The 27,543-nt window shown below is 39.8% G+C and overlaps 1 protein-coding gene across 6 annotated transcripts in view; it reads left to right on the plus strand.

The window, feature by feature from the left end:
- cnot6l (CCR4-NOT transcription complex, subunit 6-like) overlaps positions 1-27,543 on the plus strand; it is a 134,826-nt gene that overhangs the window by 4,809 nt on the left and 102,474 nt on the right. For 3 of the 6 annotated variants that reach the window (XM_069926768.1, XM_069926772.1, XM_069926769.1), the window contains exon 2: positions 3,877-3,955. The exons of 1 other annotated variant lie outside the window; for it this stretch is intronic. Coding sequence is in view for 1 of the 5 variants with exons in the window: in XM_069926769.1 (XP_069782870.1) it covers positions 3,949-3,955 (7 nt within the window). In the remaining 4 variants the exon portion in view is untranslated. Of the gene's footprint in view, positions 1-3,876; positions 3,956-6,655; positions 6,761-12,201; positions 12,372-27,543 lie in introns of those variants that run through there. 2 more of the 6 variants (XM_069926773.1, XM_069926771.1) reach the window with 2 other exon arrangements.

The raw sequence follows: 27,543 nt of genomic DNA on the forward strand, positions 1-27,543 counted from the left end.
CACAGAATTAAGTATTAATCAGATCAAGCGTGTTGTCCCAATTTTCATCTAAAATTGATGTACTCAAGTCTCGTTATGCTCCATTTTATTTCCTGTCCCTGCAAATTCATTCACATACAGTATACAAATATGAATTATTCATAATTTTTACATGGGGGATGAATCTGATTCATCCACTACACCAGTTGTTTCCAACCTTTTTTATGCCCTGCATAATTTTAATATGCTCTTGCACCCCTTAAAGTAATAATTTATTTAAGAATAAAGGTGAAGGTGACAAAAACAAATTTGAATAATCAATTTTTAATAATATATAAACAAAATTGAAACATATAGAAAAGAAAAAAATATTACAACAAATTAAAAGTTGCATAAACCCTACAAAAAAATTAAATTTTCATCCTTGCATGAAATTTCTTTAAAAAATTAAAGAACAAATATTCAAATGTTCATAAGCCAATTTAAATTTAATGACTCTTTTGTTCCTGTTTATTGCTTGAGTTTTTCAAAACATGGCACTTTGTTGCTGATGGCAATTCGCACATCTGCCTGTGCACCCAAGTGATTTCTAGATTTTGTCTTGATTGACAAAAGAGCAATAAATCCAGACTCGCATAAGTATGTCGTCGCGAATGGGATGAGCACAGTTAGTGCTGTTCCACAAAGTCTTGGAAACGTGTCCATTGCCGAAGTTCCAAAGTTTTGCTTTCAAACTGCATTTCAAGAGCTTGATTTGTGCGCAGTTCAGTAAGATCTTCCTTCAGCTCTTCATCATCCGACATATTATCCAAATTGTAGAAGCATGGATTTATTAAAAAAACTGGAATGCCATCTCGCACCCCCTGGGACGCCATCTCGCACCCCCTGGGACGCCATCTCGCACCCCCTGGGACGCCATCTCGCACCCCCTGGGACGCCATCTCGCACCCCCTGGGACGCCATCTCGCACCCCCTGGGACGCCATCTCGCACCCCCTGGGACGCCATCTCGCACCCCCTGGGACGCCATCTCGCACCCCCTGGGACGCCATCTCGCACCCCCTGGGACGCCATCTCGCACCCCCTGGGACGCCATCTCGCACCCCCTGGGACGCCATCTCGCACCCCCTGGGACGCCATCTCGCACCCCCTGGGACGCCATCTCGCACCCCCTGGGACGCCATCTCGCACCCCCTGGGACGCCATCTCGCACCCCCTGGGACGCCATCTCGCACCCCCTGGGACGCCATCTCGCACCCCCTGGGACGCCATCTCGCACCCCCTGGGACGCCATCTCGCACCCCCTGGGACGCCATCTCGCACCCCCTGGGACGCCATCTCGCACCCCCTGGGACGCCATCTCGCACCCCCTGGGACGCCATCTCGCACCCCCTGGGACGCCATCTCGCACCCCCTGGGACGCCATCTCGCACCCCCTGGGACGCCATCTCGCACCCCCTGGGACGCCATCTCGCACCCCCTGGGACGCCATCTCGCACCCCCTGGGACGCCATCTCGCACCCCCTGGGACGCCATCTCGCACCCCCTGGGACGCCATCTCGCACCCCCTGGGACGCCATCTCGCACCCCCTGGTTGGGAAACCCTGCATTACACCATTCCCCTTTCTTTTCCCTGTGTGCATTTGCCTGGGACTATACACCTCCCTTGTTCTCCTGAATTTCCTTCTGTTCCTATACAATTTCAATACCCCACTGTCTAATTGGATCCTGGATTTCCTCACCTCCAGACGCCAATCAGTGAGGATTGGCAGGAACATCTCCACAATCTCCATCAGCACCTAATGTATAAAGGTAAATGTTGAGACCCTTGGGATCATAGTGATGACCTGATTATCAGGAGAGGTGACGGGATGAAAAGACGTGCAATGCTGTGTGTGTTGGTGCCAGGAAGTTCGCTCTCACCCTTGAAATGTCTGGTACTGTTAGACTTGAGTAAAACTGGATGGGGCAGGAACGGAAAAGATGTTCCTTTTCATTGAGTCTGAGAATTGTAAACCCCTTCCAGTCATGCTGCTGTCTCCCCTCGCCTGCCCGACTCGCGCTGCCGTTCTTCCCGCCCCCCCATCGCCCGACTTGCACTGCTGTCTCTCTCCCCACTTGCCGGATTTTGGAGCTTTCTGGATTTTAGATATCCGGATAAAGGATTGTGTATCTGTAGTAGGCTGTATTTTTTTAAAAAATGAGTCGGCCAAGATTGAAAACTTGGCCGAATGGTGCACCAACAACAAACTCACTCTCAATGTCACCAAAACCAAGGAGCTCATTTCACAAGAGAAAACCAGAGGTGCATGATTCAGTGATCATTGGGGGAAATCAGAGGTGGAGAGGGTGAGCAAACCCAAATTCCTGGGAGGAATTCCTATCTTGGAGGATCTTTCCTGAACCCAACACTCAAATGGCATCATGAAGAAAGCATGTCAGGGCCTCTACTTCAACAGGAGCTTGTGTAAGTTCGGGATGATGTTAGAAACCTTGGCAAACTTCTACAAATGTGTAGTGAAAAGTGTGCTGACCTGCTATATGGGAACATCAAAATCGCTTGAGTGGAAAGCCCTGCAAAAGGTAGTGGACACCATCCATTGGAGACCAGCAGCAATCATCAAGGATCCTTACCACCCAGGACATGCTATGTTCTCACTACAGCCATCAGGAAAGAGGTACTGGTATAGGTGCTACAAGACATGTCACCAGCTTCACGAGCAGTTGCTACCTCTCCAGCATCAGACTAGTATAGTACAGACTCAATCAGAGAATCATTTTAGAACTCTTACTTTGTACATTATTTATTGCTGAATATTTATTTTTTTCTGTTTTGCACATTTAGCTTGTTGACATTTCTCGCTTTTGCATACACATTTTTCTTGAGTACAGCTTGAAGTTACCGATGGGCAGAAATTCTCCCTGGCCCACAGGAAAAAGGATATCTAGGTAGTATGTCATATATGTACTCTAATAAATGATTTGAATTTTGAACCTGCTTCTTATCCTTTAGCTGATGTTTAGCTCTGGAACATTACTCCTGAACCAGTCCTTCAGGGACCATTGTTTCCTCCACTTGTAACGATCTCCTCTGACAAACTTGCTGCTTGTCCTTGTGAACTGGTGACAGGAAAAGTCCAGTCATTCAACTGGGTGTTGCACTGGGTGGTTTTGCCGATGACTTCCCTGTTTTCTGAATGGTCTGGACTAAGTCTATTTTTTTTTAAACTTCCGTTCATCCTCTCCACTTTTTCTGAGATGGCCATAGAATTAACTCTTGGCTTCATGACTTTGCGTATGAAATAAAATCTTTCAAGTGAGTACCCTTAACCAAACTTCTTTATTCTGACTCCCACCGGTTTATCCCTTCCTTGGCCAGTTTGTTAATTATGATGACATTAATGTAATTTCCCTTTGTCATGTGATAAAAGCAAAATCAAATTTATCATTTCAGGTTTACACAGTCACTTCCTTAATTTTTCAGTTAAACATCATAAATAACATGTTCCAAACCTTTACCTCAAGTTTACAATATTATTCTTAAACACTCGCATTCCACAGATTATGTAATTATTACATCTCCCAAGTCCTCAATTGTTTCTATCCATATAACCATATAACCATTTACGGAGCGGAAACAGGCCATGTTGGCCTTTCGAGTCCACACCGGTTCACTGATTTTGTGTGCCCTCTTCAGGCATTGGTGATTTTAAGTGTAGTGTATCTTTGAGAATTTTAACATCTATCCATAGTTACTCTGTACTTTGGATGTGAAATCTCATATTAAAATCTTCAAAAACATTAGCTATTTTGCTCTTTCATCCCAAGATTTATTTCTTTTAACACAGCCATGTGGTTTGACTCTAACCTTGCTGTTTCAAAATAATTTTTATCACAGATGACGTGCGAGAGCTGTTGGTGGAAGGGGTTCATTTGTCTGCACTTGTTCACGATGCCAGCAAATTAAGTAATGGAATGTGAGTCTTGTATTTCCATCAACTATTTTACCCTACTGTTTTACTTCTAAACTATCACACATCATCTATCTTTGAAGATTCAAAACTAAAGATGATTTAAAACTATAATTAACATTTATAATAAATCAAATTTTGCTGCTTTCTTTCTTGACAACTTCTGTGTGGGCAAAGCTAAAGTAAAAGCTTTGAATTGCATTAACTGAATTTAAAAAGTGCTTTGGAGTATGTTTGAATTAAAAATAAACAATTGAATTTAGATTAGGTGAACTTAATTTCACTGTGCGTCAAGCTTCAGTTGGTCAATGTCTCTGTCAGACGCACACATACCACTCTGTGTATCTGATTAGTATCTAACTTTGGGATATGAGCCCCACTATTCCTTTTATCAGGCATTTTCATCTATCAGGGCTGTGGCATTTAACACCAACCAAAGCCAAGATGTCATTCCCATCCATACGATGAATTTATTTGAGCTTCAGCTGGAAATCAGCATCCCGTGTTTCTTTTGCGTCTGTCACTTTTGTTATTTGTTCAAACATTTACTCTGGTTTTCAGGATTAGAGCTTGGGTTCCATGCATCTTTCTGTTCATTGGTGCTGTTATCCTGTTGCGATCTTCACAGAGCGTTTTGTTAATGACGTCGATCCAAAAGTTGGATCAGTTTGGATCATTGTGAGTGGGTTATTGCTGGAGATTGTGTGTGGGAAATTGGACTAGAGGTTAGACTCCAAACATTAATGGGGAGAGGGATCCAGAATTTGATACTTGGGTTTGAACTTTGGTGGGCAGGTGAATTATTTAAAAAAAAAAGAAGTTGCATCTAACTGACAGAAAATTATGTGTTGGACTCCGGAACCACGACCGAGGTATTTACACAAAAATATAGGCTTCTGCTCTTTTTAAGGCTGCGTGGCTTCTGGAGTTGGTGAACCATAAGTGCCCCAAACAATTCTGCACAAATGACTTCAAAATTATGTGTATGTCACAACATAAGGAGGATCCAGAACAAATGGACCACAAAATGTCAAGTTGATTGTGGTTGCTTATCGTGCTTTTAAGTTCTTGGGTACAGTATATTTTTTAAAAAACTGTGTGTGACTTGCAAGAACATCTGCTTCATTGGGTAACATGTGTAGATAGTGTACTTACAGATGTGAAATATAAAGTGTTTACAATCACTACTCTGGAGACAAAGTCTTGGAGAACAGGTTCAGCTTTATTTCGAGTCTGCAGAGTCGGGTTCCTCTGGTCTAGAGACACACCGGAGGTTCAGAATCATCACTCTTTTGTACAGTCCCGGGCTCAATATCACCCCACCTTCATTTACTTTCTTCCAGTCAGAATGTTAGTACATTACAATAATCTTCTTCTCTCTTCCAAGTATCACTCAGTTCCTCCTCCTTCATACATCGCATGCTATGTTAATTAGTTCATTCCCTCCTTAGGAGCGTCTAAGTTAATATTCATGTCTCTATTAAGCAAGCGCAGTACTAGGTATAAACTACCTTGGGGCACTGTACCAGCCTGAACCAAATCCTTGCATCCTTGGGGCTCCTGATAGGAAGGGGCCCGCTAACCAGTACGTTCTACTCTCAAGCTTTTACCTACATACTTTGCATTCCATGACTTTTCACAGAATGGTGTGAGTTTATTCACTTTCAACCATTTTTCACAATTCCTCCTTTTTTCTCTTTACCGTGTATTTCTGATTAAACACATTATTGTTCACTTTCTTTTGCTTTGCCCATGGGACGAGACTGGTAGCTGGTTAAGAACGCGGACATGGGGAATTAAGTAGAGCAGGTAACAACATCCACTCCAACCTTTAGGTGTGGGGGTCAATTTAAACCCTTTTGTCCGATTCCAACATTCCTTTTCCCCGGGTAACCATGAATAAATTTTACATCCACACACCCAATATGTGCCATTTACAGGCTGCGGAATTCGCAGTCGTGTGACAGTCCAATTCTGCATGCAATTGGAAACTCCTAGTTGGAATGGAGAAGATCAATTTATATTACAGAGAAAAGTTATATTCTTAAGTCCCTCCTCAAAAGGAAGCCACACTCCAGACTGAGTAGTTACTGACCTTGTTGGTCGTATAGACCATCGTTTGTATTTAACTTCAGTGGTTGGATCACTGTTGCTGGGCAAGGTATATATATCAATTCATGAAGGGAGAGAGAGACAGATACTAAGGGAACTCCTGACTTTTCGCACATACCCAACAATCGGTTTGATTTTGTTTCTTAGCATAATTAGTACATAGAGAGATAAAAGAATTTTTAGGTTCAACACGCAAAACTATGGTATGTATAAGTACAAATTGAAATAGTAAGCGTAAAAGTTTCATTATTGTAGTTTTCTTTTCTGTCCCTTTTTACTCCTCTTTCCTTCCTTCTGTGGCTGGTGGTGGGTCCACTGGTCCCTTTATTCTTGAAGCATGTGTCCACCCCGTTTCCTTCATTCGGACCGCTGTTTCTGTGGTCAACAGTACCAGATATGGTCCGTTCCACCGGGGCTGAAGCTTTTCTTATTTCCACGATTTGATCAGGACCCAGTCACCAGCATTCACAGAGTGGACAGGGAAATCCAGAGAAGGCTTCTGCGCCAGCAGACCCTTAGCTTTTAAATCTGCAAGAGAACGAGAGACTGCCAGTAAATAGTTCCTTAAAAACACATCATTACTTTCGACTGTAGGTATTCCTTCGACCCGCCCCAAATATGGGAGTCCACATAACATCTCGTAAGGGGATATTCTAATGTCTTGTCGTGGGGCTGTCTAAATTCTGAGAAGAGCTATCGGTAAGTTTCCCTTCTGATGTCCTGGTACATGTAATATGGCAATTTTTTCTGGTTTGATTAATGCTTCTAAAATCTGGTTTGATTAATGCTTCTAAAATCTTTTCAATTAGTTCCTCATGAGCATGTCCTCTTGCTGTTATCATCCCTCGTTCTTTCCAAATTTTCCCAAATGTGTGCACCACTCCAAACGCATATTTCAAATCTGTATATATGGTACTTTCCTGCCTTTCCAACAGTTTCAGGGCTCTCATTAGGGCATACAACTCGCAGGACTGAGCGGACCAGCTGCCGGGCAGACGCCCAGTTTCCACTTTGGTTCCGTTAACTCCATCAACGATAGCATATCCACTGTATCTCTTCCCATCTATACAGCTTGACAATCCATCTATGAACCACCGTTGCCCTTCCGAGAGGGGCTCCTCTTCTAAGTCATCTCAACTTTTCATTTGCAACTCGACCACCTCGCTACAGTCATGCCCTGAGTCCTCTGGTTCTTTATCTTCTCCTGATGAGTACATGAACTGTGAAAGGTTCAGACTTTTATCTGTACAAATAGTTAAGTCATCTTTTTCCATTAAGATTGACTCATACTTTAAAATTCTCGAGTCTGTGAGACTTATGAGTTAAAATGGTTCTGACAGCGTGGGGAGTGAATACAACCAGACTCCCTCCAAAGGTAAATTTTCGGCTTTCTTCCACTAATGCTGCCGTGGCTGCTACTGTTTGAATGCATTCCAGCCACCCTCGTGACTGGGTCCAACATTTTTGAGAGGAATGCCACAGGTTGCCTCTAGCCTCCTCTTTTCTGAGCTAGCACTCCCAAAGCTATCCCTTTTTCCACATTTACAAACAAGTGGAAAGGTTGATTGATATCAGGCAAGGCCAGGACTGGAGCATTAATCAAGTCTTTCTTCAAGCGATTAAATTCCTGCTGTTCCTCAAGCACTCCTCCTTTTTCGCTACTTAGTTTTTCATTCAAGAATCGGACATTCTGTGCATTTTTATCTATCCACAGCCGCCAATACCCAATTAATCCAAGGAACTTCCTTATCTCCTTTGATTTTTAGGTATAGACAAACCAATGATACCAGCATTCATTCAGGTCTGATTCTCTTTTTCCCTTGGCTAATCAAGTGACCCAAATACTTCCTGTTCGACTAATGCAGTTTGTTCTTAGAAACTCTTAACCCTTTCTCTCCCAAGAAGTTTAGCAACTCAATAGTGGATTCAGAAACTTCATTTTCCTTTGTTCCTGAAATCAACAGATCGTCTACATACTGATTTAACTGTGTTCCTGGAGTGCTTGAGTGTTCTTCTTACTTGCTCTAAAACTTGTCCAAATAGATTGGGAGATTCTGTAAACCCTTGGGGGAGGACTGTCCATTGATACTGCTGTTTTCTTCCCGAGTGAGGGTCCTCCCACTCGAATGCAAACAAGTCCCGACTATTCTCATCCAAGGGGCAACTCCAAAAAGCATTTTTCAAATCTACAACACTAAACCACTCGTGTTCCGGGGGAATTCGATCCAATATGTTATAGGGGTTTGGGACTACTGGATGTCGTGTCTGAACAATCTTATTTAATTCTCGTAGATCCTGGACCAAGCGGAAAGTCCCATCTGTTTTTTGTACAGGGAGGATAGGGGTGTTATAAGGAGACATGCAACTTTCTAGCATTCCATCTCGCAGCAAATTTTCAATAACTGGCTGAAGGCCTCTTCGTCCTTCTACCGAAATAGAATACTGTTTCACCCATACTGGCTGGAACCCCTCCTTTAGGGTTATTTTGAGTGGGGTTATTTGCAGTCCTCCCCTGTTTCCCTCTCCAGCCCAGACACAGTCCAGAATGTCCTGGATATCCTCTTCCCTCAATGTACAATTTCACCATTATACGTCCTTCCACTGGAGCGGTACCGACTCCTAGTCTAATTTGCAGATCTCGTCCCATCAGATTCACCCCAGCTTGAGGAACCAGAATCAGGTCTCCAATTGCCTCCCTGTCTTTATACTTCACACAGACCCCCTTGATCAGAGGGGTCTTCGTGACTCTCCCCCCTACTTCCGATATCTTTAATTGTGGACGAGTGAATCTAACGTTTAATGATGATCTAGTGGCCTCTGTGTCCACCAGAAAAACAGCATCCTCTTTGTTGAGTCCCACCTGGAAGAAACCCCTGATACCTTTAATCCTCCCCAAAAGTCATCAGAGGGATCGCATCCCTTTCCCTCTTTAATTTGGGACATTCCTGTTTGAAATGTCCCACTTTCCCACAATAGTAACCCCCTGCCTGCTGGGGTTACCCAAAACTCAAGTACATCAACATAATAACAACCGGAACATTTCCATCGCTCAATTTCTCTATCAGAGGCGTCCCTCTGGTGGAGTCTAATCTCCTGGTTGGAAGGTATAAGGCTCGTTGAGGAGAACTCATGTTGAACTAAATCTTTGGGGTCCCAATCTTGATAACCCTTTAGATACTTTATCTGCTGCCTCATTAAGTTAAGAAATCACATCTTTATCATGGGTATGTGCTCAACTTTAAATTGCAAACAAATTGGTATCTTGTGTGGCCACTTTAAGAGTATTCCTGGCTGTCTTCGTTCTCTGCTCTGTAGTATTCTGCACAAACTGGCTGCGTAATCTCTTCTTCTGGGCTTCCTGCCAATTTGCCTGGCTGGTATCTTATGTTTTTATGCTGTGTTCTCTCTGTCCTCACTGAGAACAGCTTAATTTTTAAACTGAGCAAATGCAAACAAACGTGTTTGAACAAAAGCTGCTAGAATTTTCCACAGACTTTAAATCTTAACTTCTTTGTTACAGTGGCCGGATGATTTATCATGGCTCTGGATTCGAGTACTAACAGTATCCGAAAATACTTTGGGTTTTGCTGGCTCGGGGTCTAGATACAGGCAGATGATATGGTAGTTGTGTCCTTGGGGGGGTTCCCGAGGAGTACTCGGTTTCACTCATCTCTCCCTCCTTCGTCAGCCTTAGGACTTCCATTTGACTATGTAGTCTTTGTTTATCCTCCTGTCCAGGAGGCTTCTCCTGCCTACCCTTTGCTTTTTTTCCTTTCCTGATTTTTCCTGTCCTGCTCCTTTCTATATGCACATTCTTTCTGGAGGACATCCATAGGTTTACTGTCCCCCCTTCTGCCACTTTTACAGTGTTAGTTTGGCATCCTGCAAGCCTATCTCTTTTCTTTCTTGTGCTAACAGGCGCCACTTTCCAAAGAGCTCTTTAATGAATTCATCATCCCGAGTACCAACGGCCAGCCTTCTCTAATTCCTTTTATTATTAGATCTCTTAAATCCTGCATATTCCTCCTTCCCTCCTCCTGCTGCTTTTCCCAGCCTGTCTGAACAATTGGAAATTTAGCTTCTGGTCTCCGGGGGGTGGGGGCGGGGGGGGGGTGCTCTCTCCAAAATTCTCATTCCTGCCTGCCGGACCATTTGTCTTTCTTCTGCAGTGAATAAAGTTCCTAATATCGATTGCATTTCACCCCAGGTTTAAATGTTAGGTCCCAAGAATTGATCAAACTCTTCAGCCAAGCCTAGGAGGTCTTCTAAGAGACTTTTCATCTTTTTAAAGTTTCTCACTTCTGTACTATTAAGAGGAACGTTGACAAATCTCAATGCCCTTCCTATGGGAACCTCCCACAAAGGGAACATTTGCCAATCGGCTTGATCTTTCTGTTCCTTTCTCTCCAACGGAAAGGATTTTATATCATCCTGTAGTATTTCTCTTTTTCTCTGGTTTTTCCGTGCCCCTCAGGGGCACTGGCCTCTACCCTTCCAACGGGTTCACTCACCAAATCGGTGATCCCCGGGAGGGATATCACCAGCACCCTGATGATCCTCCCCTCTGACTGTCATATGGCGGGGGCAGGTGCTTCAAAAGATCCCAGGGAGGTACATCTTCCTCCTCATTTTTTTTTACAGCAACCTTAAACAGTTCGGTCACTCAGATCCAACATGCTGCATAATCTGACTCCTCCGGGTCTGGAGGGCTTCTTTCATTTATGAATAAATTTAATTTCTGACATATCCAATCTTCATCTGACCCCAGTCGGGCCTACCAAACCGAAGACTCCAGAATCGGAGTCTGAGGCCATTTGTAATAACAAACTTTATTATAGTCTCCTTAGTCTTTCCCTGGGTCCTTCCCCGACCCCAGTTTCCTAACATCCACCGCCAACAGACTATCGAGCGGAATGTCAATCCCGGGACCCCCCACTCTGGAGTCCCTTCTTCCCTCGGGTAGTCTTATTACCCATATCCCTGTCAGATCACTCACTCCTGACAGAATCCCGGTCGCCCGAGTAGTACTTAACAGTCAATTTTTCTTATCCGGGTCTTGTGCACGAGAGTTGCCCCGACCGAACCACTCCTCCTACCAGAGTCCCTTCATTCTGTTCCACTCCCTCTACCGGAGCTTTCCTAGGTCTCGTTCTCCAGAGTCTCCTGTCCGGGTATCACTCGCTCAAACCGCTGACGACAAGCAAGGAAATCGGAGCCCACTGAAATCAGTGGGGTGCGCCTTCTCGTTCTTCGATAGCCAGTCACCAAGCAGTGGGAGTTGAGGATCCCGGACGAGTCCCCAAGCTTGTGAAATATAAAGTGTTCACAATCACTACGCTGGAGATAAAGTCTTGGAGAACAGGTTCAGCTTTATTTCGAGTCTGCAGAGTCGGGTGCCCCTGGTTTGGAGACACACCAGAGATTCAGAATCATCACTCTTTTGTACAGTCCTGGGCTCAACATCACCCCACCTTCAGTTACCTTCTTCCAATCAGAATCTTAGTTCATTACAATCTTCTCCTCCCTCCATCAATCCAAGTCTCACTCAGTTCCTCCTTCTTCATACATCGCATGTTATGTTAATTAGTTCATTCCCTCCTTAGGGGCTTCTAAGTTAATATTCAGTCTCTATTAAGCAAGTGCAGTACTAGCTATAAACGACTTAGGTCACTGTACCTGCCTGAATCAGATCCTTGCATCCTTGGGGCTCCTGATAGGAAGGGGCCCACTAGCTAGTACTGTCTACTCTCAAGCTTTTATCTCCATACTTTGCATTCCTTTACTTTTCACAGAATGGTGCGAGTTTAATCACTTTCAACCATTTTTCACACCGATAGGAACAACTATTGTGGATTTATGGTTAATTATCATAGCATGTGCTTTGTTTTGACAGTCGGTTATGTATCTTGGGCACCAAGTTAAAAATATTTTGTCCATATTTATTTGTGCAGAATGTAAATATTGCCCGTGATATTTGGAGAACTTGTTGTGCATCTGAGAATGCACGCTCTAAAAATTGCATGATTCGTCCAGTGTGTGCATTGTTTGTGCATGCACGACCCCCATGGGCCAGTTGCAATGGGTGCGTCTCCTTAGGGTGCCCTGAATGCATGACACCACGCGCACTCCGTGCCCCCACAGGTAGTGGGAGGAGGAAGTGAGGCAGCTGCTGGCTCGGTGGCGGAGGGAACGCCATGACAGCGGCTCAGTGAGTCGGCGCGGCCTGGGGTTGGGCTCGGTGCCTGGCGGCCGCCTCCCCTCCACGGTGTCCCCGGCTCTGCGGGAGATGCGAGCGCCGCAGCAGCTGAAGGTGAGTGTCCCGGGAGGAGGAGGAGGAGGGTGACCGGAAACCTCGCTGCTCCTGCCTGGCCTGGGAGTTGGGGCGAGATTCCGAGGCCTGAGGATCAGCTGAGGCCGGGGTCGCGTGGGGGCGGGGGGGCGGGGGTTGCGCTCGCTGCCGCTGGCAGCCGGCGGGGAAGGGACCGCCGCCAGAGCCAGGTGCGGCCCGGGCCGCCTCCTGCCGCAGCTCATCCATGCAGTGGCCCGCGGAGGGTCGAGTCCCGAGGCCTTGCGCTCCTCGCTTTATCTCGGGGATGTCTGGACGCCGCGGCCCATCCTCCAGCTTCACCTCCGAAGGCTGGAAACCGAGGACAATAAACCAACTTTCTCCCGCTGAGCGACGAGTTTGGGCAGTTGGATTTGTTTACGTGCTGTTCTGCCTTGAGGGGCCCAGTGCTCCCTGGAGGTTCTTATTAATGTTTTCTATGCATGGCCTTAGCCATTAATTAATACCTCAGTAAAATTCAACAATTACACTTCCCCCTTCCCTAACCCCCTTGTGTTCAAGGACAATCATCTAGTGAGATAAACTAGAAAAAGAATTGCTCTGAGATGCACAAACACACAATCTTCTACAGAGAGGATTGGACAGGTCTGAAGGGAAAGGAAGAAGACGTGCATATTTAGCCTAATGTTTGCATATATGGGTGCCATATTTGTAAAAATGTACTCTATTTTTCCCTAAAAGAATACAACTGTGAATTTCCACATTCTCTCTTTCCAGACCCAAACGTGAGTCTGATTTCCAGAGCATTTTCTTCCCTCTGCTAGTGCAAACTGAACAGATTCCACTTCATCTATTGATAAGTTGAATTTAGGTCTTGTCCCTTGTATATTCCCCAATAAATGGAGATCTGGATTTTGCAGAAATACAACATTTGTAACCTCCTTAAAAAGTTCCCCAAATCCACCCAACACTGCCTTATTTTGGGACATGACCATGTTGAACGCAAGAAAGTCCCCACCTCTTGATCACATGTAAAACATTGAACCGATATGTCTGATTTCATTCTATTCAATTTTTGCAGCATAAGTATAGCTGGTGTAAAAATTAGACTGAACTAATCTGTACCTTTATTTTAATAGTATTAGTCAAAGAATCTCAACAAACCTCTGACCATCTTTGTTCATTAATTATAATATTCAAATCTGTCTCCCACCTTTTTAAATTTATGAACTCCATGTTTAGGAGTTTCTGTTTGTAATAAAAAGATATAGTACAGCTGAACCCAGTTTTTCTCTTAAATATCCTCTCAATTGGAAATAGCAGAAAAGAGTATTACCATATATCCTATATTTATCCTTTAATTGTTGAAATGACATCATTTAATTCTGTCATAACAATTTTCAATATTCTTGAAGATACTCTACAGGACCAAATACTAAAAAAAAATTAATCTTTGAAAAAGGTATAAGATTAATTTGAAATAACAGTGTCTGAGGCAACACACTTCCTTTAATTCCAGTTTCATCATTTATCTTATTCCAAACTTTGTGTTTCAACAGTGGTTTTTGTTTTTCACCTACTATTAATTTTTATATATCGATCTCACACACACACGCACACACTCTTCTGCTACTCTCTCCTATCTTTTCCAATTCTATTTGAAACCATGCAGGTTTTCTCTTTCCTTCAAATGAAGAAGTAAGAAATCTCATTTGAGCTGCTGGAGAATAATTCTTAAAATTAGGAAGTGGTAATCTTCCCAATTCATACTTCCATAAAAAATTTTTTGAGATCATATTATCAGCAAAGTTTGAAAAAGATGTATTCTTGGAAAAATATTAATCATAATGCAATTAAACCGACCTACTAACGTTATAGGTAAATTCATCCATGTAAATCCTCTTCAAACTTTTTAAATAATGGTAAATAATTTATAAAATTTTTTAAATTATCATCTATATAAATTCCTAAATATTTAATTTTTTTTGGCCATTTGAATTGAGTATCATTTTGACATTGACTATAATCTCCTTCCGTAAATAGCATGATTTCACTTTTATTGCTGCAATCTTTATACCCTGAAATCTTTACATACTCTTCCAATTTAGTGTATAATTTTTGCAAAGAATTCTCAGGTTCTGTCAAATAAATTCGTATATCATCTGCAAATAAACTGATTTTTATGCTCTTTTTGACCAATCCTAAATCCTTTTATTTCCAAATCATTTCTAATTGCTTCTGTCAATGGTTCTATAGCTAATACAAATAAAGATGGAGATAAAGAATATTCTTGAATGCTAGATAGTGTTAATTGAAATGGAACAGGTATTTGTCCATTTGTCATTACTTTAGCCCTAATCCAGTTTATAATAGTCTGTCCAACCCCAAATTTATCCAATACTTTTTTAAAAAAAAATTATTTTCACACTATAGACCATACAGACATTTTTCTTCTTATATATACAGTGTCGTTTTTCCCCCCTCCCTCCCTCACCCCCTTCCCCATTTATTTGAAATTCAATCTATAAGATACATTAAACCCGTTAAACAATGTTGTCACTTAATAAAAATAAACAAGAAATTTTACTGAGTCAGTTCTTTTTGTTATCTTCTCCTTCTGTCATTTTAGGTGGTGGAAGTCCATGGTAGGATTTCTCTATTGTGTTTCATGTATGACTCCCATATTTGTTCAAATATTGTAATGTTATTTCTTAAATTATATGTTATTTTTTCTAATGGAATACATTTATTCATTTCTATATACCATTGTTGTATTCTCAAGTTGTCTTCTAATTTCCAGGTTGACATAATACATTTTTTTGCTATAGGTAGGGCTATCATAACAAATCTTTTTTGTGCTCCATCCAAATCGAGTCCAAATTCTTTGTTTCCGTGAAGCCAAGCCAAAGAGATATTACTTAGGAGGAAGATCTCTGGGTTTTTTTGGTATATTGCTTTTTGTGATTTTATTTAATATCTGGTTTAGATCTTCCCAAAATTTTTCCACTTTCTCACATGTCCAAATTGCATGAATTGTTGTTCCCGTTTCCTTTTTACAGCGAAAACATCTGTCTGATACTGTTGGGTCCCATTTATTTAACTTTTGAGGTATGATGTATAGCCTGTGTATCCAGTTGTATTGTATCATGCGTAACCTCGTGTTTATTGTGTTTCTCATAGTTCCGGAGCATAGCTTCTCCCATGTTTCATTCTTTATCTTTATGTTTAGATCTTGTTCCCATTTTTGTTTAGGTTTACCGTTTGTTTCCTCGTTCTCCTTTTCTTGCAGTTTGATGTACATGTTTGTTACAAACTTTTTAATTATCATTGTGTCTATAATCACATATTCAAAATTGCTTCCTTCTGATACCTCAGACTGTTTCCCAATTTGTCCTTGAAGTAGGTTTTCAGTTGGTAGTATGCAAACATTGTATTGTGAGTTATATTATATTTATCCTTCATTTGTTCAAAGGATAATAATTTATTTCCCGAAAAACAATTTTCTATACTTTTGATCCCTTTTCTCTCCCATTCTCTAAAGGAAAGGTTATCTATTGTGAAAGGGATTAGCTGATTTTGCGTCAATATTAGTTTTGGTAGTTGGTAATTTGTTTTATTCCTTTCTACATGAATCTTCTTCCAAATGTTAAGCAGATGATGCAATACCGGTGAATTCCTACATTGCACCAATTTTTCTTCCCATTTATATAGTATATGTTCAGGTATCTTCTCCCCTATTTTACCTAGTTCTAATCTGGTCCAATCTGGTTTTTCCCTTGTTTGATAAAAATCTGATAGGTATCTTAATTGTGCGGCTCTATAATAATTTTTAAAGTTTGGTAGTTGTAAGCCTCCTTGTTTGTACCATTCTATTAATTTATCTAGTGCTATTCTCGGTTTCCCCCCTTTCCATAAGAATTTCCTTATTATTTTCTTTAACTCCTTGAAGAATTTCTCTGTTAGGTGTATTGGTAATGACTGAAATAGGTATTGTATCCTTGGGAAAATATTCATTTTAATACAGTTTATCCTTCCTATCAGTGTTAGTGGTAAGTCTTTCCAATGCTCTAAGTCGTCTTGTAATTTTTTTCATTAATGGATGGTAATTGAGTTTATATAGATGGCCGAGATTTTTATTTAGTTGTATACCTAGGTATCGCATTGCTTGTGCTTGCCATCTAAATGGCGATTCTTTCTTAAACTTTGTGAAATCCGCATTATTCATTGGCATTGCTTCACTTTTATTTGCGTTGATCTTGTACCCCGATACTTCTCCATATTCCTTCAATTTCCTATGTAATTCTTTTATTGATATTTCTGGTTCTGTTAAGTATATTATAACGTCATCTGCAAATAGACTGATTTTATATTCCTTCTCTTTTATTTTTATCCCTCTTATTTTACTTTGTGTTCTTATCAGTTCTGCTAGTGGTTCTATAGCTAACGCGAACAGTGAGGGAGATGGTGGACATCCCTGCCTTGTTGATCTGCTTAAGTTAAATTGTTTTGATATATATCCATTTACTGTCACTTTCGCCAATGGCCCCTTATATAATGCTTTAATCCAATTAATATATTTCTCTGGTTTGCTGAATTTTTGTAGTACTTTGAATAAATAATTCCATTCTACTCTGTCAAAGGCCTTCTCTGCGTCTAAAGCAACCACTACTGTTGGAGTTTTATTTCCTTCTACTGCATGAATTAAGTTAATAAATTTACAGATATTGTCTGTTGTTCGTCTTTTTTTAATAAATCCAGTTTGGTCTAGATTTACTATTTTTGGTACATAGTCGGCCAATCTGTTTGCTAATAGTTTAGCTATTACCTTATAATCTGTGTTAAGTAGAGATATTGGTCTATATGACGCTGGTGCAAGTGGATCTTTCCGTGTCTTTGGTATTACTGTAATTATTGCTGTTTTGCATGAATTTGGTATGCTTTGTGTTTTATCAATCTGGTTGATTACTTTCAGGAGGGGAGGAATTAATAAGTCTTTAAATATTTTATTGAATTCCCTTGGGAATCCATCCTCTCCTGGTGTTTTATTGTTCGGTAGTTTTTTTAATATCTCCTGTAATTCTTCTATTTCAAATGGTTTTATTAATTTATTTTGCTCCTCTGTTTGTAATTTCGGTAGTTCAATTTTAGTTAGAAATTCATCTATTTTGTCTTCTTTCCCTTCGTTTTCAGTTTGATATAGTTGCTCGTAGAATTCCCTGAAGTTTTTATTGATCTCCGTTGGATTATATGTAATTTGTTTGTCCTTTTTCCTTAATGCCAATACCATTCTTTTAGTTTGTTCTGTCTTAAGCTGCTACGCTAGAATTTTGTGCGTTTTTTCTCCTAGCTCATAATATTTCTGTTTTGTCTTCATTATGTTCTTCTCCACCTTATATGTTTGCAGTGTTTCATATTTTATTTTTTTATCTGCCAATTCTCTTTTAGTTGTATCTTCCTTTATTGCTAATTCTTTTTCTATATTTGCTATTTCCCTTTCCAACTGTTCTGTTTCCGATTGTAGTCCTTCTTCATAGTTACATAACTTATTATTTGCCCTCTGATGAACGCTTTCATTGCGTCCCATAGTATAAACTTATCTTTCACTGATTCCGTATTTATTTCAAAGTACATTTTAATTTGTCATTCAATTAATTCTCTAAAATCCTGTCTTTTAAGTAGCATGGAGTTTAATCTCCATCTATACATTCTTGGAGGGATGTCCTCTAGCTCTATTGCCAATAACAGGGGTGAGTGGTCCGATAATAGTCTAGCTTTATATTCCGTTTTCCTAACTCTCCCTTGAATGTGGGCTGATAACAGGAATAGGTCTATCCTTGAGTATGTTTTATGTCTACCCGAATAATATGAATATTCCATTTCCTTTGGGTGTTGTTTCCTCCATATATTCAAAAGTTGCATTTCTTGCATCGATTTAATTATAAATTTGGTTACTTTGTTCTTTCTGTTAGTTTTTTTTCCAGTTTTATCCATGTTTGAGTCCAAATTAAGGTTAAAATCTCCTATTAGTATGTTCCCTTGCATATCTGCTATCTTCAAAAAGATATCTTGCATAAATTTTTGATCTTCATTAGGTGAATATACATTGAATAAATTCCAAAATTCTGAATATATCTGACATTTTATCATTACATATCTCCCTGCTGGATCTATTATTTCCTCTTCTATTTTGATTGGTACATTTTTATTGATTAATATAGCTACTCCTCTGGCTTTTGAATTATATGATGCTGCTGTTACATGTCCTATCCAATCTCTCTTTAATTTCTTGTGTTCCACTTCAGTTAGGTGTGCTTCTTGTACGAATGCTATATCATTTTTTTATTTTTTCAGTAAATTTAACAGTTTCTTCCTTTTGATTTGGTTATGTATTCCATTAATATTTAAAGTCATATAGTTCAACATAGTCATTTCATACTTTGTTTATCTTTCCTTTCCGTTTCCTTATCGCCACCTTCCCTTCTTATCCATTTCTGCTTTCTTTTTTTGAACACATTATAAGACAACATTTCTAAAACATAAAATATTTCCACTATTCTCATATGTAAAATTCCTTTAACCCCAAAAGTCCCTCCCCTTTCTGAGTTGCCCTTTGTCACTTGTCGGGCAACCACATCTCCCCTCTCCATTTGGATTTGTGAAACCGCTCGCAAGCGTCAACTGATTTCGCAGTGACTGTTATTCTTCCCCACCCAGCCCCCCCCCAGAAAAGATTTTAATCGTCATATATAACAAAGGTCACTCTCTTAATTCCCTCCTTACTTCCTTTCTTCCCCTTCTTAGTTCTTACCTATACTCTATTTTACATATATATATATATATATATATATATATATATATATATCTGTTTTGTAGTTGTTCTGCAAATTTTCGTGCTTCTTCCGGATCCAAGAATAGTTTGCTTTGCTGCCCCGGAATAACTATTTTAAGTACCGCTGGGTATTTTAACATAAATTTATAACCTTTTTTCCATAGGGTCGTTTTTGCTGCATTGAACTCCTTCCTCTTCTTCAGGAGTTCAAAACTTCTATCTGGATAGAAAAAAAAAATTTTGACAGTGGTTTTTTTGTCTTCTCTTATTTTTTCCATTGCCTTCTCCAATATATTTTCTCTTGTTGTATATCTTAGGAATTTTACTAGAATGGATCTTGGTTTCTGTTGTGGTTTAGGGGCTAATGTTCTGTGTGCCCTTTCTATTTCCATTTCTTCCTGTAATTCTCCTGTAATTCTGGTCTTCCTAGGACCCTGGGGATCCATTCTTTTATTAATTCTTTCATATTTTTGCCTTCTTCATCTTCCTTAAGGCCCACTATCTTTATATTGTTTCTTCTATTATAATTTTCCATTATATCTATCTTCTGAGCTAACAGCTCCTGTGTCTCTTCAGCTTTTTTTTATCAGATTCTTCAAATTTCTTTTTTAAGTCATCTACTTCCATTTCTATGGCTGTTTATCGTTCTTCCACCTTGTCCACTCTTTTTCTTATATCTGTCATGATCATCTCTAATCTATTCACTTTTTCTTCTGTACTTTTTATTCTTCTTTTTATTTCACTGAATTCTTGTGACTGCCATTCTTTTACTGTTTCCATATATTCTTTAAAAAAAAATATATCCATGTACTTGCCCTTCCCTTCATCTTCCATTTCTCTGTGTTCTTCCTCCTCTTCTTCTGAGTCCACTCCAGGATCTGTGTCCTTTACCTCTGTCTCCTCTGGTTTTCTTGTTGGGTTGTTTGTTTTATTTTGTTGGGTATTTTTGGTCTTCTTATTTTTATTAAAGGTGTCTTGGTGTTGGTCTTCTTCCTCTGGGTTGGTCATCTGTTATTTCTTTGATTTTTATTTTTATTCTCTTCCTTCTTGTTCTTGTTATTTTCTATGTTTTCCAGTTGAGAGTCTTGCTGTTGTGTTGTAGTTGTCTGTGCTGTGGAGATTTATTCCTCAGCTGGTCCCCCCTTCCGTCAGTGTTATTTTTGTCTTGTGTATTGCATCGGACTTGTCAGCCACAAACGAGCCTGTAGCTGACGTGGACATTACCCCTCCATAAATCTTCGTCTGCGAAGCCAAGCCAAAGAAGGATAAAGAAAAATAAAATGATAGGTTCTAGGGCACATATGTCAAACTCAGGCCCGCGGGCCAAATTTGGCCCGTGATATAATTATATTTGGCCCGCAAGATCATATCAAATATGTATTCGAGCTGGCCCGCTGGACATTTCTGAACGAGAAGCAAAAGCTCCAGAAGGTGGAGGAGATGAAAAGAAGTCTGGTTTTACAGCAAACTATGTTCACCAAAGCAGAATCCCAAAGTGAGCCTGCTGTAAAAGTTAGTTTTATTGTGGCTGCAGAGATCGCCAAATCAGCCAGGCCCTTTATAGAGGGAGAGTTTATTAAAAAGTGCCTGCTCAAAGTTTGCGATGTCATTTGCCCAGATGAAAAGCAAGCGTTTTTAAATGTGAACCTGAGCAGAAACACCGTGGCTGCACGTGCTTGTGAGCTTGCTACTAATCTAGAAGAACAACTGAAGGAGAAGGGGAAAGATTTTATGGCATACTCACTTGCTGTAGACGAGAGCAGCGACACATCAGATACTGCCCAGCTATCAATATTCATCCGTGGAGTGGACACGAAACTTTCCGTTACAGAGGAACTTGTAGGATTAAAATCCATGCATGGCACAACCGCAGGAAAAGAAATCTTCGAGGAGGTGTCCAAATGTCTCAATGAAATGATGCTGCCTTGGGATCAACTTGTGGGACTAACGACAGATGGTGCGCCTGCGATGTGCGGTCAGAAAAGTGGACTGGTGGGCAGGATTCAGCAGAAGATGCGGGAGAGTCATGCAGGTGAGCTTACAGTTTATCACTGCATAATCCACGAGGAAGCCTTGTGTGGCAAAGCCTTGAAAATGGAGCATATTATGAACACTGTAACTTGAGTAGTTAACTTCATAAGAGCCAAAGGTTTAAATCACCACCAGTTCTCCTCCTTTCTGGAGGAGTTAGGGTCAGAATACAGAGAGGTGCGATGGCTTAGCCGAGGAAAAGTACTGAAGAGATGCTTTGAGCTACGTGAAGAAATATGTCTGTTTATGGAGAGCAAAAGCAAAGACACAACAGAGCTCAGGGATAAAAAGTTTCAATGTGAGCTGGCACTCCTGTGTGACATCGTGAGCTATCTCGATGCGCTAAACCTGCATCTACAGGGACGAGGGCACGTCATTACAGACATGTTCAGTGCAGTGAGGACTTTTAGAACCAAGTTGTGCTTGTGGGAGACTCAGATGCTGCAGGGAAACATGGCTCATTTTCTGTGATGCCAAATTATGAAAGAACAGATCTCACCTGCCGTGTTGCCCAGTGCAGAGTTTGCTGAAAAACTAAGCGTACTTCGTGTGGAGTTTTCCCGATGATTTGCTGACTTTGAAGCCCAGAAATGCAGATTTGAACTACACAGCAATCCGTTTGTAGTTGACGTGACAAGTGCTCCAACCAACCTCCAAATGGAGCTGATTGAGCTCCAGTGTAATGACACACTCGAGTCAAAGTATGACTCTGTCGGTGTTCCGCAGTTCCCACAGTTCCTTCCCGACACACTGCCCCAACTCCGTGCACAAGCTGATCAAATGCTGTCAATGTTCGGCAGCACGTATCTCTGCGAACAACTCTTCTCTTTGATGAAGATGATCAAAACACTACACAGGAGTCGTCTTACTGACGAGCACCTTCATTCAGTCCTGAAGATTTCCTCAGCTCAGAGTCTGACACCAGAGTTTGATGAACTTGCATCTAAGAAGAGATGCCAAGTATCTGGTTTAGACCCAGATGCATCAGAGTGTAGCAAGCTAAGCTTGGATTAATATTTTCTTTGGTTAACTTTGGACTGTTCATAGTTGAAAGATTGGATTTTCATTGAAGCAATTTGTTATTTTTTTGACTTGTTGGCTTGTGAAAAAAAACATTTAAAAGGAGCTTAAAGGCTATAAAGAAATATTATTTATTGAATATTTTATTTCTCATTTGTTAATGCTTCTTCTGGAAAGAGTTTAACCAAAACTATTGTTAAACATTTATTTTAATAAGAAAAAGTTTAACATTACATATGTTGAAAGAAGAGAAAACATGCAGATGTTGTTGAAAATTTTCAATAAATATTTAGTTTGGATGAATACTTAGTCTAACTTTTTAATTTTGGCCCTCGGTGAATTTGAGTTTGACACCCCTGTTCTAGGGGTAAATTATTGGCTTTGACTCCGTTGTATAATAATCAACTTATTTCTTTCTCAATATATAATCAAAGTTTATTGTGAAAAAATTGGGAGATTGTTTTAAAGAGTGTAAGTTTTTATCTTTTAATCAGATGAGGGAAGATTTTGGTATTGATAAGAATTCTTTATTTCTTTATTATCAAATTCGATCTTTGGTAAAATGTATGCTTGGTAGAGATATGATTGTACCTAAAATGACTAAAATTTGAGACTTATGTTATGAAGGTACCAGAGAAGGGTTATATTTCATTTATGTATCAAATATTACAGGATGGTATGGATAAAAAGGGTTGGGATAGATCAAAAATTAAATGGGAAGTAGATATTGGTTTTACTTTTTCTGAAGAGGATTGGTTAGATATCTGTTATGATAGTGTAACTAGATTGATAAATGCATGTTATGCAATGATTAATTACAATTTTTTACATCAATTATATTTGACACCTGAAAAATTTAAAAAAATATGGTTTTAATGAATCAGATTTGTGTTTTAGATGTGGTGATATGGTTGGAACTTTTTTTCATGTTGTTTGGTCATGTATACATATACAATCTTTTTGGAGGAAAATTCAATCGTTTTTAGAAAATCTTTATAAGATTAAAATAGTTTTAGATCCAACAGTATTTTTATTGGGTAGTTTGCAACCTCTGAAAGGCTTGGGATTAGATAAGTTTCAGCTTGCTTTTGTATATTTAGCTTTATTCGTAGTGAAAAAATGTATTGCTAGTACGTGGAAAGATACAAATATGATTGATATTAATAGATGGCATAATGAGATGAAATATTGTTTAATAATGGAAAAAAAATACATATGTTTCACACGATTATAATTTTTTATTAATATGGCTGTTATACTCGGAATATTTACATTTCAATTAATATTGATTAGATTTTAATATGTATCTTTAACATTTTAAAAAATTTTCTTTTTTCAAATACAACCTTTTATCTTTTCTCCCAGAGACCCTTTTTTTTTTGCCAAATTAAATTCTCTTCTTCTTTACAGCAAATCTTCACTTAACTCAGGATAAAACAAGACTATCTTCTAGATCACACATGTCAAACTCAGGCCTGCGGGCCATATTTGGCCGCAAGATCATATCAAATATGTATTAGAGCTGGCCCGCTGGCCGCCGCGCCAGTATAGCGCATGCACAGCTAATACTACAAATCCCAGAATGCTTTGCAAATGCATTGGCACCGGCCCGTCAGCCCGCTAATCGCCCCCACCTCCTCTCTTTACTTTCATTAGCATCTGCGACCTGTCGCAAAAATGGCCAAACGAAAGACAGAAAACAGGACCTTTCAAGACAGGTGGGAGGCAAACTCTGACCCCAGATTTTGATGAACTTGCATCTAAGAGATGCCAAGTATCTGCTTTAGACCCAGGTGCATCAGAGTAAATCACAGTGTAGCAAGCTAAGCTTGGATTAATATTTTCTTTGGTTAACTTTGGACTGTTCATAGTTGAAAGATTGGATTTTCATTGAAGCAAGTTGTTATTTTTTTGACTTGTTGGCTTGTGAAAAAAAATACATTTAAAAGGAGCTTAAAGGCTATAGATAAATATTATTTATTGAATATTTTATTTCTCATTTGTTAATGCTTCTTCTGGAAAGAGTTTAACCAAAACTATTATTAAACATTTCTTTTAATAAGAAAAAGTTTAACATTACATATGTTGAAAGAAGTGAAAACATGCAGTTTTTAATTTTGGCCCTCTGAATTTGAGTTTGACACCCCTGCTCTAGATATATGAGGGCCTTTCCTGTCTTTTGCCCCTTGCATCGCAAATCTCAAAATCTTTTCTCTCTCCTGGGATTGAAAAAATTTAATCAACACTGACTTCGGTCTCTGACCTGGAGATGGTTTCCCTCTGAGAGCTCTGAACTCTTTCAATAGCATCTTGAAAATTTTCTTCTCCCATAACTTCAGGAATCGACTTTTGAAAAAAATTAATTGCATCTTCTTCCTCTAGTCCTTCTTTAAGGCTCACTATTTTAGTCTTATTTATCCTACTGAAATTTTCCAACACATTTACTTTTTTGTTGAAGCTTATGAGTCACCATATCCAAAACAGTAGTATTATCTTCAACTTGTGTTGCTCTATCAAAGTGGTTCCAAAACCTTTTCAAGCTGCTGCTCCCTTGGCTTCCAGGCCACATCCCGAGTGTCATACAATGATGCGAGGGTTATAGGCACTGCCAAGAGGGGTAGTGGCGGTGCCAAGAGGGCGGTAGTAATGCTAATACAACATAGTGGCCACCGAGACCAGCTTTCACGAGAACACCTTGTCGCCGTTTATTTTACTCACTACTGCCAGAAAATAACTGCACTGGCTTCTTCGTTATACTTTGCAGCAAACAGAATAATAACAAGACAGAAGATTTTGGGGCACCCCCTTTTTCCTGAATGGCTTTTTTTTCTCATCACCTCCTTGAATCTTTCCACCACCCACAAAGGTGTAGCTGCGCCCACTTTGGGAATCACGACTCTCTCATCAAATTGTAGCATATCCTGCTGCATATTCTTCATCTTCTCATCCTAGCTTATCTATTTTTTTGTTAATTTTATCCACTGATTCTTTAACTTCATTAAAATCCTTCCTTATTGCACTCAAAATACAATGTTGCTTGTATCATGTACTTAAAGACCTTGCTTCTTTCCCTGTCTCCTCTTCAGATAATTATATTTCTTCTTCATCTTCCTTGGGTCACTTGTAGATTTTTCTGAGCCTGGCTCGATCTCAGACATTATTACAGAGGGCCCTGGTTTATTGCGCATGCGTGATCTACTTCCAGATTCTTTCTGCAATGCCATATTCCTGTTGCTTTTGATTGGTGCTTCCAGATCACTCATCCTAGGATCTACGTGAGCTCCAGTCCGCTGCCTTAGAGTCATTGTAAGCCCTCCAGCCTGCTTTTCCTGTTGGGCTTGAGGTATGTCTGCAAAGTCTTTATTCTTTGCTCCTTTTGGAGACGTTGTAAAATGTTGCTTCCATGGTTAAAAACATTTTGAAAAGTTTTCCACCCTAAATATCTACCTTTTGACTAATAAATTTGGAGACTCGTGTTTTCACGGGACATCATCGCATGACGTCTCCCCTCCCTGGAGGTTGAAGATAATTTCCTGGAGAACAGAAAGGGAGATTGAAGAGGATTAAAGCCACTTGGTTGTAACTCTTTATTTGATTGAAGTTGTTTGTTTTTATTTTCTCTTTTAGATTGTTCTCAAATCGAGATGACATATAATATTTTTAATTGCCTCATTGACAATTGAAAATGTCCTCCATTTTTCATTTGCCATTCTACATCTTTTAAAAGCATTATTGTGGAATTCAGCCATGCTTTAGTTGATCCTGTCCTCTCAAATTAAATGATATATGAGTGGGAATAGATATTTGGTCCAATGAGCTTCCTCTGCTATTCACTAAGATCATTGGTTTAATCTATCTCATCATCATTTTCCATGATTGTCACCATAGTTTTGGATTCTTCAATTTAAAAAAAAATCATTGTGTTTTCAATGAATACAAAAACTGAGATCTGCAGCCCTCTCAGTTGTACAAATCAAAACTTTGCCATACCTTGTGCAAACAGATCTCTTCTTGATCCTACCCTTTATTCGGTATCTCTTTTGGTTCTCAATTTGACCTGAAAAGTCCTTTTTAAAAATCCTGCATGTTTTGGTGACATTTCCTTTTATTTTCCTCCTCAATTGTAGAAAATACAGTTTCAGTTTCCTCAAGCTTTCCTCGTAAAGTTAACTTGCCACTCCTGGATCGAGTTTACTTAATTTTTGCTTCACCCCCTCCAGGGCAAGTCATTCTCTCTGGGAAATTTTATTTACTTTCATAGATAGATTACTTGTCCTGTTGATGGATTATTTGTCTGTATGTGTGTTATGTCTGGTTATGAGTCTGCATGTTTTGCACCGAGGACCGGAGAACACAGTTTCGTCGGGTTAGACTCGTACAATCAGATGACAATAAATTTGTCTTGAAAAATGGAGACTAAAACTGCACACTGATCTCCAACAGGATCCTGTTCCATTGAAATGAACTGGTCTTCACTGTCATTCAAATCTTTTCTTGTAAAAGTTTCTTTTAATAAAGGATAATAAACTAGTTGCCCTTTTGCTTTAGTGGATTTCCAGGTTGATCTTCAGCAACACCTGCCTACCAGGTCATCAGCAAACTTCTTCCTCAGCCAAATATTTGATACAGATCGTGAAAAGCTGGAGCCCAAGCACAAATCTGTATTCCAAATATCCGAATACACCGCATGCATTGCTTTCTAATTTTGTGTGTCGTATCCTCACAGAAGTTCAGCGGATAAGTTAACATTTATTTTCTTACAAAAATCCATGTTGGTTCTGTTCCATCTTACTAACTCCCCTTGTGAAGGTGTCATTTTATCCTTCATTGTGATTGATGGTATTTTCCCCACCAGTGACGTTAAGATAACAAGTGGATAGTTCTCTTGTATGTCTCTTTTCCCCCCACCCCCCTTCTAAAATATCAGGGTCATTTTGTTGCCTTCCAAACCATTGGAAAAGTTCCAGTCTTTTGAAGTTTGTAAGATGATGATAAATGCATCCCATTATCACTGAAGTCACTTTCAGGATTCTAAAATGCAAATCCTTGGAATTTATCGGTTTACAATCTCAGCAATTTTTCATGTTTTTTGGATCAATTCCTTTGTCATTTACCGAAGCCCATTATAAATGGTCCTGTCTGTCTTTAATCGCCCAGGCATCATTTTTATAAGCCTATGAAAATCCTTTTAATATGTATTTGTATCTCTTGCCAGTCAACTCTGTTATTCTATTTTGCATTCCTTTATCAAAGTGTGGTTATGTGTTCCATTGAATTGTTCATGTATTAAGAAGATGGAGAAACTACGTCTGCATA

The sequence above is a fragment of the Narcine bancroftii genome, chromosome 3 (assembly GCF_036971445.1).
Source record: "Narcine bancroftii isolate sNarBan1 chromosome 3, sNarBan1.hap1, whole genome shotgun sequence".
Classification (NCBI taxonomy): Eukaryota; Metazoa; Chordata; class Chondrichthyes; order Torpediniformes; family Narcinidae; genus Narcine; species Narcine bancroftii.